At 46.4% G+C, this 13,062-nt stretch overlaps 1 protein-coding gene across 1 annotated transcript in view; it reads right to left on the minus strand.

Moving 5' to 3' along the window:
• nbas (NBAS subunit of NRZ tethering complex) overlaps positions 1 to 13,062 on the minus strand; it is a gene marked incomplete at its 3' end in the record, with an annotated part of 267,708 nt that overhangs the window by 196,552 nt on the left and 58,094 nt on the right. Inside the window, exons 19-20 of the mRNA XM_083643060.1 lie at positions 8,345 to 8,423; positions 6,468 to 6,572 (exon numbers count right to left, since the gene is read on the minus strand). Coding sequence (XP_083499186.1) covers positions 6,468 to 6,572; positions 8,345 to 8,423 — 184 coding nt within the window. The remainder of the gene's footprint in view (positions 1 to 6,467; positions 6,573 to 8,344; positions 8,424 to 13,062) is intronic.

Consider the following 13,062-nt stretch of genomic DNA (forward strand, 5'->3'; position numbering starts at 1 on the left):
CATGAACACATGAACAGAATGTCCAGAGCCTGCACGTTACTCTCCTGTAGACAAACACACACACATGAACACATGAACAGAATGTCCAGAGCCTGCAGGTTACTCTCCTGTAGACAAACACACACACATGGTCCGGGTAGTGCAGCGGTAGATTCCCTGCCTACCAACATGAGGGTCGCAGGGTCGAGTCCCCGCATTACCTCCGGCTCAATCAGTCTGACGACTAATAAGTTTACAGTCCGACCACGTCTCATACGCAGCTATTTATTCTCATTATTAGCCTAAATGTCGTCTGGACCTACAATCGATCAGCTCCAACTCCATTCTCGCATCAATTGGACTGTAAACAATAACCGCGGCGCACAGAAGCGGAAGTGTTGACGTGGACGTCCACTATACAGCAGAAACCCTGAAATGTCGGCCGTCTGTCCCAGAGTCATATGAGTCATCATATTGATAGACGCTGGCTGCCCAGATCGCCTCTGGCTTGGTCGGCCGTCAATAAAGGATCAATTGGCTGTGTCTGTGAGTGGGAAGCCGGATTAAGGGTATGTGTCCTGATCGATGCACTAGCGCCTCCTCTGGTCGGTCGGGGGGCATGTTGGGGGGGAGGGGAACTGGGGGGAATAGTGTGATCCTCGCTACCTCTTGCCGGTGAAACTCCTCGCTGTCAGGTGAAAAGAAAGCAGCTGGCGACTGCACACATGTATCGGAAGAAGCATGTGCTAGTCTACAACTCAGAGGGGGAGGAGCAACGCCCGGGACAGCAGGGGGAATTGGCCAAGTACAGTTTGAATCAACAATAACAAGGCCAAATCTGAAGGACTAGCCTTACCTGTATTTAGACACTACTACTGGGCTGCCAATGTCAGGGCCCTAATGTTTTGGCGGCAAGGGACCCCTAGCAATTTAATTCTCGGGGGCCCCCCTGTGGCTGAAAATGGAGGCCAATTCTATTGCCAACTCCTCTCTGCCAGCTATGTTATTTTCTAAGCAAGAGCAGCCTGGAACTTCACGGAATTTAAGTTTTGTTGTGAAAAACTCTGTCAGAATTCTAAACCAAGTTAGGGGTTTTCTGAATCTACCGGTTGTTTCTGTCCACACACCAATTTGTTTTAATCCTTCTTTTTTAGCTCCATGGTCAGACAAAAATGACCATGCCTGGAGTGAGAAGGGTCTGGTTTCCATCAGAGACCTATACATAGATGGTCATTTCGCATCCTTTGATCTTCTGAAGAGGACATTTGAGTTGCCCAACACACACTGGTTTAGATACCTACAAGTTAGAAATTATGTTAGATCCAAGATTCGTGGCTTTGAAGTTCTCCAAAAATGAAAATGCTTTTTTTGATGTTTTATCGAGTCCCCCGCACTCCAGGCATCTTATTTCTAGATTTGTGTGTTTATTTGATGGCTGCATCAGAGCCCCCACTGAGAGGATTAAAGAGGCATGGCAGGGGGAACTTGGTGTTGAATTGTCTGAAGTTATTTGGGTTATGTGGTCCAACTCTGCTCAATTAATAGCAGACACCAGCTGATCCAATTTAAAGACATTCACCGTCTCCATTATTCCAGGTCTAGACTGCACAAGATCTACCCTTCTGTCTCACCACTATGTGATAGATGTCAGGTGTTAGAGGGTACATTGTCCCATGCTTTTTGGTTTTGTGCTTCATTATCTGGTTTTTGGGCCAAAATATTTGACTGGTACTCTAAGGCCTATAGAATAACCCTTCAGCCGGAGGCGGAACTCGCCATCTTCGGCTGCTCGGAATCCTCTCTGCTCCTCCCTACGGCTGTGCAACAGTCTCTGAAGCAGGGGACGACTGTCGATAAAAGACTCATTCTGAAGGTGTGGAAGTTCCCCTCCCCACCTTCTTTTCAGCTGTGGCTGACGGACATGATCTCGGTTATGCGTATGGAGAGGCTCCGCTTCTTGAGGACAAATTCTCTTGGGAAGTTCTTGGTTATCTGGGACCTGTTGGATGAGGTTAACAGCGATACGTGACTCGCATAACTGACTTCTCATGGACCCTTTGCGTGGGATCCCATGCACATCCCTTGCAGGCACATGGGGACCTTACATGGCTGGTAGTGCCAAGCTGTAGTATTGGAATGTGTATTATGTTTGTTTGTTTTTTCTTTCTCTGTCTGAGCCTTTTGTTGTTGTTGTTTTTTACGTTTTGAAAATCGCAAAATAAAATATAAAAAAACAAAAAAAACAATCCACCTTATTTTTGGCGGCCATTTTTGCCTGATCTGCATGTGGGTGCTTCTTCCGGTGTGATCCTCCCAGCCTTGTTGCTGACAGCTTGACACCCGTCTGGGCGAACGGAGCAAATCACTAATCAGGTCCAGCTTGGCAGAAATCTCGTCAATAAATATCCCTTTAAGAGCGCAGTGCATTCATGGGTAATCGCCTGCTGTGGCTAATATTAACCATTTCGAGTAACACTGTTTCCATACGGATCACCAGCGTTAGTTTGTTGTTTATAACGTGGCTATATTCATAATGTTTTCTATCTCGGATGCGTTATTTCGAATCGCACATAGGTTGCGCCAAACCACACATAGGTTACGCCTGGCGCAACCTATGTGGGTTTCAGGACGAAACGGACTCGAGCCACTAACGTCATCTTAAGAGCACAATATTCCTGGAATGCAAGTTTAACTAAACAGTTACATGTCCTCTGCATTCTACATAAAATTAAGATATTACGGGTTGTTTTATTTTGTATGTTACATACTTATTGACCAAGTTATGTTCAATTCAGCCAGGGTACAAGAGACTGAGTGTAGGTGGCCGTCTTTTCAAATCAAGTAGAATACATTAGGAAATGGCAAGCTGCAACAATGAGTCACGTTAAACCGGAACTTGTACGCACAATTATTTTTTACAGTGGGGCATTCAAAAATAAGGTGGATAAGGCTTTTTAAATTCTGACAAACCAAGATTACGCAATAAGACTGCATGGAAATACAGCAGCAGAACATTTAGAACATCACTAACACACATTAGTGATGCGCGGGTCACCCAGAACCCGCCGGGTCCCACGGGCTGGGCCGCCCCGCAGGCGGGCTGGGTTGGCAAATTATGAAAATATCGCGGGCGCGGGCGGGGCAGGCTCAGAACGTGACAAAGCAACATTATTAAATAATTTAGAGCAGTGAAACACGCAGAGTAATTAACCTTAAAGACGTTAACTCTCTCTCACACGTAGGTACACACAATCAGACAGACTCCTGCTGCACTCTCTATAGCCTACATGGAGTAAAGAAACGCTTCAATGAGGTAGCTCTCAAAACAAACATTTTGGAAGGATTATTCGCTGTAATTATTATTTGAAGTGTCCATATAATGCCACCGCAGATTTTCTGTTGTGGACTCGACTGTGATCTATTTGTCAACTTTACTGCAACGTGAGTAGGCTGTGAACAATTGAGTGCGCATGAGGTAATTAAAAGAAATCAGACAGCGAGTCTGGCCGTATCTGCAAGCCGTGTGCGCACCTGCTGCACTACTACGTTTAGCCTACTACTGCAACATGGCCAATTGAGAGCGCATGAGGTAATTAAAAGAAATGGGGAAGAATAAGAACTGTTTCTGTAGCCTGCCTAGTGCCTACCTCTGCTACCTCCATTTGAAACACTGCGCGGTCACGCTATCCGCACTTTGGGGAAGCGTAGTCGGTCGCGCTATCTGAAGACCATGGATTAATTGAAGAAAGACCGACATGAAAGCAGCAGCGCAACTCATCCAGAGCAGGCCTAGGCTACAACTGTTGTCGCGCACGGCAGCATGTGATGTGAGTGTCTGTGTGTGTGTGTGTGTGTGTGAGAGAGAGAGAGAGAGGGGAGAGAGACAGAGTTATTAGCTGCTTTGCACACCTTGGAAGCTCTGCTGTGCTCCTCCTGCGTCCGGAGACATATGTGACCTGCTCTGACAAAATCAGTCACATTGACCCCAAAAGACATTTTGAGTTGTATACACCGTTGGAAAGAGGAGACTCTCAGCTTTCTGGGGATATCAAAATTATCTTTGTAGTCCAACAATTGAGGGAGATACACCCCTTTATGTCGCGACTGTTTCCAAACTGTGTTTTTGAGAAAAACGGCCTCAAAGTTTGACGTTAATTCTGAGACATAAACATCTTTTCTTGAAGTTGTCTGCATGTGCATGCCCACACACCAGGTGGGATTGGGCTGAAATTTTGTATGGCACTGTGTTATGATCCTGGGGAGGTAATGGCAATGTCATGGAAACCACCTGGAAAGTCCTTTAAACCACCTGGAAAGTCCTGGAAACTACCTGGAAAGCACTGGAAAGTCTTGGAAACCACCTCCCCAGGTTGGATTTGGCTGTAAATTTGTATGGCAGTGTGTCATGATCCGTGGAAGGTCATGAGCAGGTCATGGAAACCACCTTGAAAGTCCTGGAGAGTCCTGGAAACTACTTGGAAAGTCCTGGAAACCACTTCCCCAAGTTAAATTTGGCTGTAAATTTGTATGGCAGTGTGTTATGATGCAGGTAAGGTCATGGGAAGGTCATGGAAACCACCTTGAAAGTCCTGGAAACCACCTGGAAAGTCCTGGAAACTACTTGTAAAGTCTGGAAACCACCTCCGGTTGGAGTGGGCTGTACATTTGCATGGTGGTGTGTTATGATCTGGGGTAGGTCATGGTAAGGTCCTGGAAACCACTTGGAAAATCCTGGAAACTGGACTTTCTAATATTAGATTAAAAAAATAAATTTGCCAGATTTTATGAGACTTTCCCTATAAACCACTTCTGGGGCCAAATGTATAAAACTGTGCATGTACTGTATGTGTAGAAATCTGTGTAAGCCCAAAAAAGCTCTACGCCCAAATTAACACTACATTTGGCCCCTGGTCTTCTATTCGAATATACAGATAGATAGATACTTTTGTTGGTTGAACAGGTACACATAACATCTCAGTACACCTCAGTGGATATCATGACAAAGTAGCCTATGTAAAGGCAACTAATAGACCAGCTAGAACAGCCTGGTAAATTCAGAAAATGGCATCACTTTACTGTAATGCAGCCTTTAACCCCAGGGAAATATTCATGTATAAGCATATTTGAGTAGGCTACATAGAAAAGCGGTATATAAGTCCTATCAATTATTATTATTATTATTATTATTATTATTATTATTATTATTATTATTATTATCAATACAAACTGTTCTGTAACACCCAACTGACAGAAGATCCTCTGACGCCCCACCCACATTATTTTTTGTAATTAGGGCTACATTCATGCAGGATAATAATTGTACATTAATAGTAATAATTGTAATTGTTGTAATAATTATTACAAATAACAGCAACAAAGAATCTATAGCGGACCCGTTTCTGCTCTGGAGTAGAAACAGAGAGACAGACAGCTGAAAGTAGGCTATGAGGCAAATAATCTGAAATTAGCTAAGTCTAATGCCATCTGTGAATTGAATTTAAAAGTAAAGCAACATTATCACGCAGATTACTGACTAGTATTAGTCTATCAATCTGACAGACAGACAGGCAGACAGACAGACTTTCACTGGATGCAGAAATTACGCAGCTGCTCTCCCCCTCTCTCTCTCTCCCGTTGCAGCGGGGAGAGAGAGAGAGCAAGGGGAGAGAGAGCGAGAGAGAGACTGCAGACGGGTTGCCATGTTCGTTATCATAACCCCCGAAGAGGCAGATTTTTAAGAGGTTAAAACGTTACATAAACAGCCTAAACTAGTCTAAAATAACAAACCAATAACAGAACTCCACAATACAACCCTGACAAACTTTAGAAACAGCGTTTTAAATCCTAGAGTAGTCTATAATATAGCCTACCATTTGCAAGTACTGACACACCCGTTTAACTGGCAACGTGAGGCTGCACGCGCAGCAGAGAGCAGCAGGCTCAGAGCAGCGCAGTTTACTTTCAGTTTTGTCACTACCTTCAAGAGCTTCAAAAGTATATTTAGCGGTCGAATTTCACAATAATCTTTACAGAGAATGAAAGCCAAGGCTTTATTTTACTATAATCTGATGAAACCCCAAAACAACAGAAATAAATATTTTCTGATAAAATCGCGTTTTCTAGACAAACAGCCAGCGCGACAAGCGACTGATTTGGTCAGAGCAGGTCACATATTACATTAAATTGGCCGTTGCGGGCTGCTGGGTTGGGCTGGGTTCGGAATTTTCAGATATTTTAACGCTATGGAAACGTACTGCAGTTCACACAGTACATTTGCAACAGCATATTCTAATTAAAAACGCCTACATAATGTCTATCAAGGTTAAATCAAGACGACCAAACGTTCATGTAATAATAATTTTCTTGTTATTTATACAATGTGGAATAGTGAAGCTCAGGGGCGGGGCTGGGCAAGATGGAGAAAGGTACGGCTAAGATAAACCGACCAAGTGAGACGATCAGTGAGGTTTGGATGAGTCTGTCTTTACCCTGGCGTAGGTTCTCGCAGACACAACGATGTTTTGATTGCGGAACTTCTTGAAGAACTCTGCATCGTATCTCTGCTCCGCCGCGTGAGGACCTCCAAGTATCTCCTGGAGAGGGAGAGCGAAAGGGAGAGAGAGGGGGAGAGAGAGAGGGAGAGGGGGAGAGAGAGAGAGAGAGAGGAGGGGGGAGACAGAATACCATGGGGGTTTCATAAAGAAATGGAGCGGACATCGTGAGAGGGAGCTTTGACTGCAGATGGATGCAGAGAGTAAATGCAAAGTCAACAGCCATGCTATTTAACTTTCTACCATAGAGGTGTCTTGTCCATTGGTTTGGAACCATCTGATGTGCAAGTGTGTGTGTGTGTGTGTGTGTGTCTGTGTGTGTGTGTGTGTGTGTGTGTGTGCGTGTGCGTGTGTATATGTGTGTCTGAAGGGAACATTTGTTGTCCTGGCCTTTGGCTAAGAGGGATTTGTGTACCTCTGTGTGTGTATAAAATCCTCTGTGGCATTCCCTTTGCCAGGGTCTGCCTGTGTGTGTGTGTGTGTGTGTTTGCGCGCACGCGCGCGTGTGTGTGTGTGTGTGCATGAATGTGTGCGTGTGTGTCTGTGTCTGTGCGACTGTGCGTGCGTCTGTGCAAGCGTGCGCGCAAGTGTGTGTGTGTGTCTGATGGATAGCCTTTGAATGGGCCATATGCGGACAGAGCCAGCCAAAGTCGGGATGATAAAAACCCTAATATCATATTCATAGACATCCAGAGGAAATGGATTAGGGCAAAAGGAATCTGACGAGTGCTGCAGTTACCATGACAATGTCCAAGTGAAGAGAGAGAGAGAGAGAGAGAGAGAGAGAGACAGAGAGAGACAGAGAGAGAGAGAGAGAGAGACAGAGAGAGACAGAGAGAGAGAGAGAGAGAGAGAGAGAGAGAGAGAGACAGAGAGAGACAGAGAGAGAGAGAGAGAGAGAGAGAGAGAGAGAGAGAGACATCATTCTGTATGAGCTGAATATCCACTAGGACAGAATCTCATCTCTACTCTGCTGCACAGGTCAAAGCATGCCTCTTTCCTCTTTGATTCATTCATGTTAAAGTGTCTATTCATGTGCACATTTGAAATCCAGAGAACATCAATTGCTCCCTAGTGTAGACGTCCCCCCCCCCTCATCTATCTGCATTAGTACCTTCATACGTGTATTAGCAGAACCATATTTCATCACAAAAACTCAAACGTCTAATAACCAGCTGACCACTCCTTGGAACAATTTCGTCTAACTCGGGGATGGAGCAAAAGTGCGGTGGTGCAGCACGCATGCAGTAAAGAAGTGGGATTTTCACAACGGCTGCGTCTGTAAAAGTACCAGCAACACTTTTATTTATTTATATACTCATCAGCCATGCCCATCACGTAGACATCTTCCACCAGTTTTCATTTTTCAGGAGGGTAAGAGAGTGTTTGTGTGGAGGAGACAGAAGAGAAAAGCCTCTGTTCTTTGGCGGGATTTGGCGAGAGAATAAAGAATGCTATGAAAAAAAACATTCAATAATATGGCATTGTGGGTAATAGGGTGGTCGTGCGGTGACCTTCAAACTTCTACGCGGTGGCTTGATGTGATCATCTTTAATAGAGGACTGACCTTCCCTCATTGCACGCACATATAAAATGTGCTATTTTCATTTCTGGACCATCCATCAGTAGTTGACTGATGGCTTTTGTGTGGCAATTAAGTGACCGCAGCAGCAGCGTGGTGCGCCCAACAGACCTGCAGGTTCAATTCAACTACCGTGACATGCTTCATTTTCAACAGCAAAACCGTCTGAATCTAAACGAATAGATTGATGGCGAGTGGATGTATGTGGTATGTGCATTATGTGTGTTATTACCTCGTATGTGGCCAGCCGGTCCAGATAGGAGAGCAGCTTCAGTCTGCTGCGGCACAGCTCCTTCTGCTCCAGAGTCAGCCTACACACACACACGCGCATACACACACACACACACAGACACACATGCACGCGCGCACACACACGCACACATGTACGCGCGCACACACACGCACATACATCAACAGCATGTCTGCATAGTCACTTCAACACCGCATCCCAATTAACCTGCAATTAACCTGCAGCAACATGAGGTTAAAGAAGAAGACCTCCAATCCAGAAACTCACTCCAAACGCTCAAATTACTGGCCAGCACCGTGGCTTCTGCGTTCAATTGCTGGCTTGCTAAGCAGATCTGACTGACTGACTGACTGACTGACTGACTGACTGTGGTCAGTCCTTGGATGGGAGACCGTCCGGTCCTGGAAGTGGTGTTGGAGGACCAGTCCAGTAGGAGGTGCTCTTCCCTCTGGTCTCATGAATAATATCCCCATCCCCAATGCGCCGGAGCAGAGACAGGCACTCTGTCCTGTGAGTGAGCACTGTCCTTCGGATGAGACGTTAAACCAAAGTCCTTTTCGCCTTGGTAAAACAAAGTGCACACACACTAAACGCACCGTACCTACGCACACTATGGCCTTAAAATAACTGTACATTGACCATATATAATCTTTGGCAGCACGGAGTCCTCTCTGAACTTCCCTACAGTTGTGCAAACAGTCTCTGACACTGACTGGGGACAATTGTTAATTCTGAAGGAATGGAAGTCCCCCTCTTCACCTCCTTTTCAATTGTGGTTGATGGACATGATCTGTGTTAAACGGATGGAGAGGCTCAGGTTCCTGAGAACCAACTCACTTAGAAAATGTCTAACGATCTGGGACCGGTTTCTAGCCCTACCTCGATGAGGTTAGGGGGCGACTGGTGACTCGCATGGCTGGTCTCTCATGGACCCCTCGTGCGGGATCCCATCTACATTTCTTTTAAGCACATCTGCGCCTTATGTGGCTGGTAGCACCACGCTGTAATATTGAATGTTGATGATGTTTGTATGTTTTTTCTTTCTTTTCCTGTGTCTGAGCCTGTTTGTTTTGTCTTGTTTGTGTCTATTAAAAAATTGAAAATAAAATATTGGGGGGGGGGGGGGGTGACCATAATACAATGCGCCCAGGGGGACCTGGTGCTTACAGCCATCCTAATAGCACATACAGTAGTGCCCTCTGGACCTAATCATTGTACAAGGACAAACAAATCAAGTCCCTATGACCACAGGTGGCCGCTGCCCAGTGTTCTCTTTATGTATGGGATGCTGCTTGTCAATGAGGTGAGCGATTGCCCCGCGTGGCTCAAATCCATTTTCAATGTGGTTTAATCACGGCCCACACGTACACTGGATCACCACAAATACCCAAGAGCCACTTGGCTATGTAGGACTTACCCCCAATTCAATCAGTGTGGAGGTATGCCCGAGGGGAATGAACCACAAGGCTGCAGACTACTGCTCCTGCTCATGGCCCAGCCCCTCTATTCACACACACACAGTCACACACGCAGTCACACATGCAGTCACACACACGCACACACGCACGCACGCACACACACACGCACACACGCACGCACGCACACACACACACGCGCACACGCACACACGCACGCACACACACACACACACACGCGCACACATATAACTCCATCCTCGCCACTCCGCCGGAAACCAACCGGACCCGGGTGAGTGGCGCCCGAAGCCTCTCCCTCAAAAGCCTGGAAGCGACCTGGATCAACCGCAGTGTGAGCGAGCACAGGGGAGCTGACCCCGACACTGTCCTCTTAATCCCTAATCCCTCATTACAGAGCGGCGCTATCAGGCTTTATCAGGGTTCCTCTACGTGCAGAGTACCACAGATTAACTCTATCAGGCCTTATCAGGGTTCCTCTACGTGCAGACTAGCACAGATTAACTCTGGCTCAACACACGCTCTGACACATCAAAGAGGGGAGGCTTAGCGCTGTACTACTGGTCATTTTTACTTTGCTGCTCTGCCTGTTCGGAGCAAAGTGATAAAGAGAGGAGGAGGAGGAGGAGGAAGGAGGAGGAGGAGGAGGAGGAGGAGGAGGAAGGAGGAGGAAGGAGGAGGAAGGAGGAGGAAGGAGGAGGAGGAGGAGGAAGGAGGAGGAGGAGGAGGAGGAGGAGGAGGAAGGAGGAGGAGGAGGAGGAGGAGGAGGAGGAGGAGGAGGAAGGAGAGGGGTAGCAAGGGAAGAGTGAGGAGGGTGGAGGGTGGGGGGGGAGTAAGGAGTGGAGAGACGATGATGTCATAATAACATTATTTTGTAGGACCGTTTCCCTCTTGGGTTTTTACTTGACGGGGTGGGACCCCAAAAAAAATCTAAACACCCATATATCAATCGTGATCCTCTTGCGATACATTAGCGCCATATCATGATATACCATATCATGATATACCATATCATGATATACCATATCATGATATACCATATCATGATATACCATATCATGACATGTATCCTGATGAAATGTGTGTTTTTTGCATTCGCGTGTGTGTTTTTGTTTTTAGTTTTCTGTCAACCTAATTTGCACAGATTGAAAATAGCTTTGTGTGTGAGGGCTGTATAGTTTCAGCCTTGCGAGGCCTGGATTCACCAGCTCACGATCGTGTGTGTGTGTGTGTGCAGACTGTGCACGTGTGTGTCTGCTGTGTGTGTGCGTGCCTGTGTGTGTGTGAGTGTGTCTGCTGTGTGTGTGCGTGCCTGTGTGTGTGTGTGTGTGTGTGTGTGTCTGCTGCGTGTGTGTGTGCGTGTGTGTGTGTGTGCGTGTGTGTCTGCTGCGTGTGTGTGTGTGCGTGCCCGCGTGTGTGTGCGTGTATCCTGTTCTCCAAAGCTATCAGAACTGCAGCTTATTACAATCAGATGGCATCTCTCCTCCATCTCTGTGCACCCCCCCCCCCCCCCCCCCCCCCAGCGAATATGACTGTACTGGAGGGAGATTGAACCGCATAAAGAGGCCAACACACACACACACACACACACACACAGTGTGAGGTAAAAGCGATTATCACACATTGTCTGAGGGACAAAATTGGACTGCATAAACAGACAGAAAGACACATCAGCTTATGCGGACACCTCCACACACACACACGCTTTGCAGTAACACACACACACACACACACACACACACTTAGCAGTAATAGCACAAACAGCCACAGACACACACACACACACACACACACACACACACACACATGCAGAGCGATGCTGGTGCAAATGAGAAAATGAGACTTCTGATTGAGGTCTGAATCTGATCAGATAAAAGCATTAACACCTTGCCATAAACCATAACCCCCCACCCCCACCCCCCCCCCTCTCTCTCTCACAGACACACACAGCACAATGGTGGTATTGCTCCTTCATCTTCTTGTTGTATGCTGAACGTCAGTGCGGTCCAGATATAATGGCCGTTGGCAGATTGTGAATCGTGCTTTAACACACACACACACACACACACACACACACACACACATACGTCCAGGGCAGAGACATAAAGCTGAAAGGCACACGGGCAGCAACAACACAGGGCTGACGTCTGACGTATCACAGTGTTAAAGCAGGGTAACATGCAGGAATCCTCAACTTACATTCAACACCATTTAAGAGCTTTTTAAGACCTTTCCAAGACCTCAACGCCACTCCAGTCACATCAGCGATAGGGGTGTAAATCAGTTCAACTCATCACGATACGATACGATATTATATAGATTCTTTGGACAACGATATTTGTTGATTTCACAAAGTCTGCCACGATACGATTTTGATTAAATGTAATTCAATTCAGGGGCCTGCGATCGATATGCCCATTTATACCGATTCAAGATACTCCTTCGGGTTAGATAGTGACCGAACTACTCCCATGCACTAGCTGCTAGCTAGCTGCAGTTTCTTTGAGCACCACAGGCCGAGTGCCATCCAGTTCCATTGTAGTAGAGAGAAGGCAGACATCTCTACGCCCGATATCTCCAACACACCAAAACCATCTAGATGGATAAATAGCAGTACAGGTGAGAAGAAAAAGCATTTTGGATTTTTAGGGTGAGTTGTTCCTTTAAGAATAAAGGGCTGTAACCTAGTCCTCAAGTATCGTTCTCAGTGAAATTACTTTTCAGGATAGGTGAATGTAGAGCATTGCGTTGCCTAGGAGCCAGGACAGCATAACTACTGGGAACAACAGAGGATCTGAGCAGGAAGAGTGGGAGAGAGGACAGAGCGGTGTGTGAACAGCCATTACACTCAGTGTCATGGATGTTCATGTGTTCATGTGTGTGTGTGTGTGTGTGTGTGTGTGTGTGTGTGTGTGTGTGTGTGTGTGTGTGTGTGTGTGTGTGTGTGTGTGTGCGTGTCCTTCTTACCAGGAGGTGTTAGGAGCTGAGAGGGGGGGCGTGTCAGGGTGGGAAGCGGAAGTGCACAGAGTGCTGTACAATGACTAGAATTATTCCAAACACGATGCTCGCTCCTGAACGTCCACAGCCGACAGCACAAGAGTCACTTCTAGAGGCCATTTATGACGATTGCAGCAACCCCCTTTTTTATGACTATTATTATTTATTTTTTTACCCCACTATGATCAAGAACATTCACACTCTGCTTCGCTGCGTTACGTAGCAACAGAGATATGGCGCCGGCTGAACATCTCTTGCGTGTGCGCCGCA

The sequence above is a fragment of the Poromitra crassiceps genome (genome assembly GCF_964638095.1).
Source record: "Poromitra crassiceps genome assembly, chromosome: 9".
Classification (NCBI taxonomy): Eukaryota; Metazoa; Chordata; class Actinopteri; order Beryciformes; family Melamphaidae; genus Poromitra; species Poromitra crassiceps.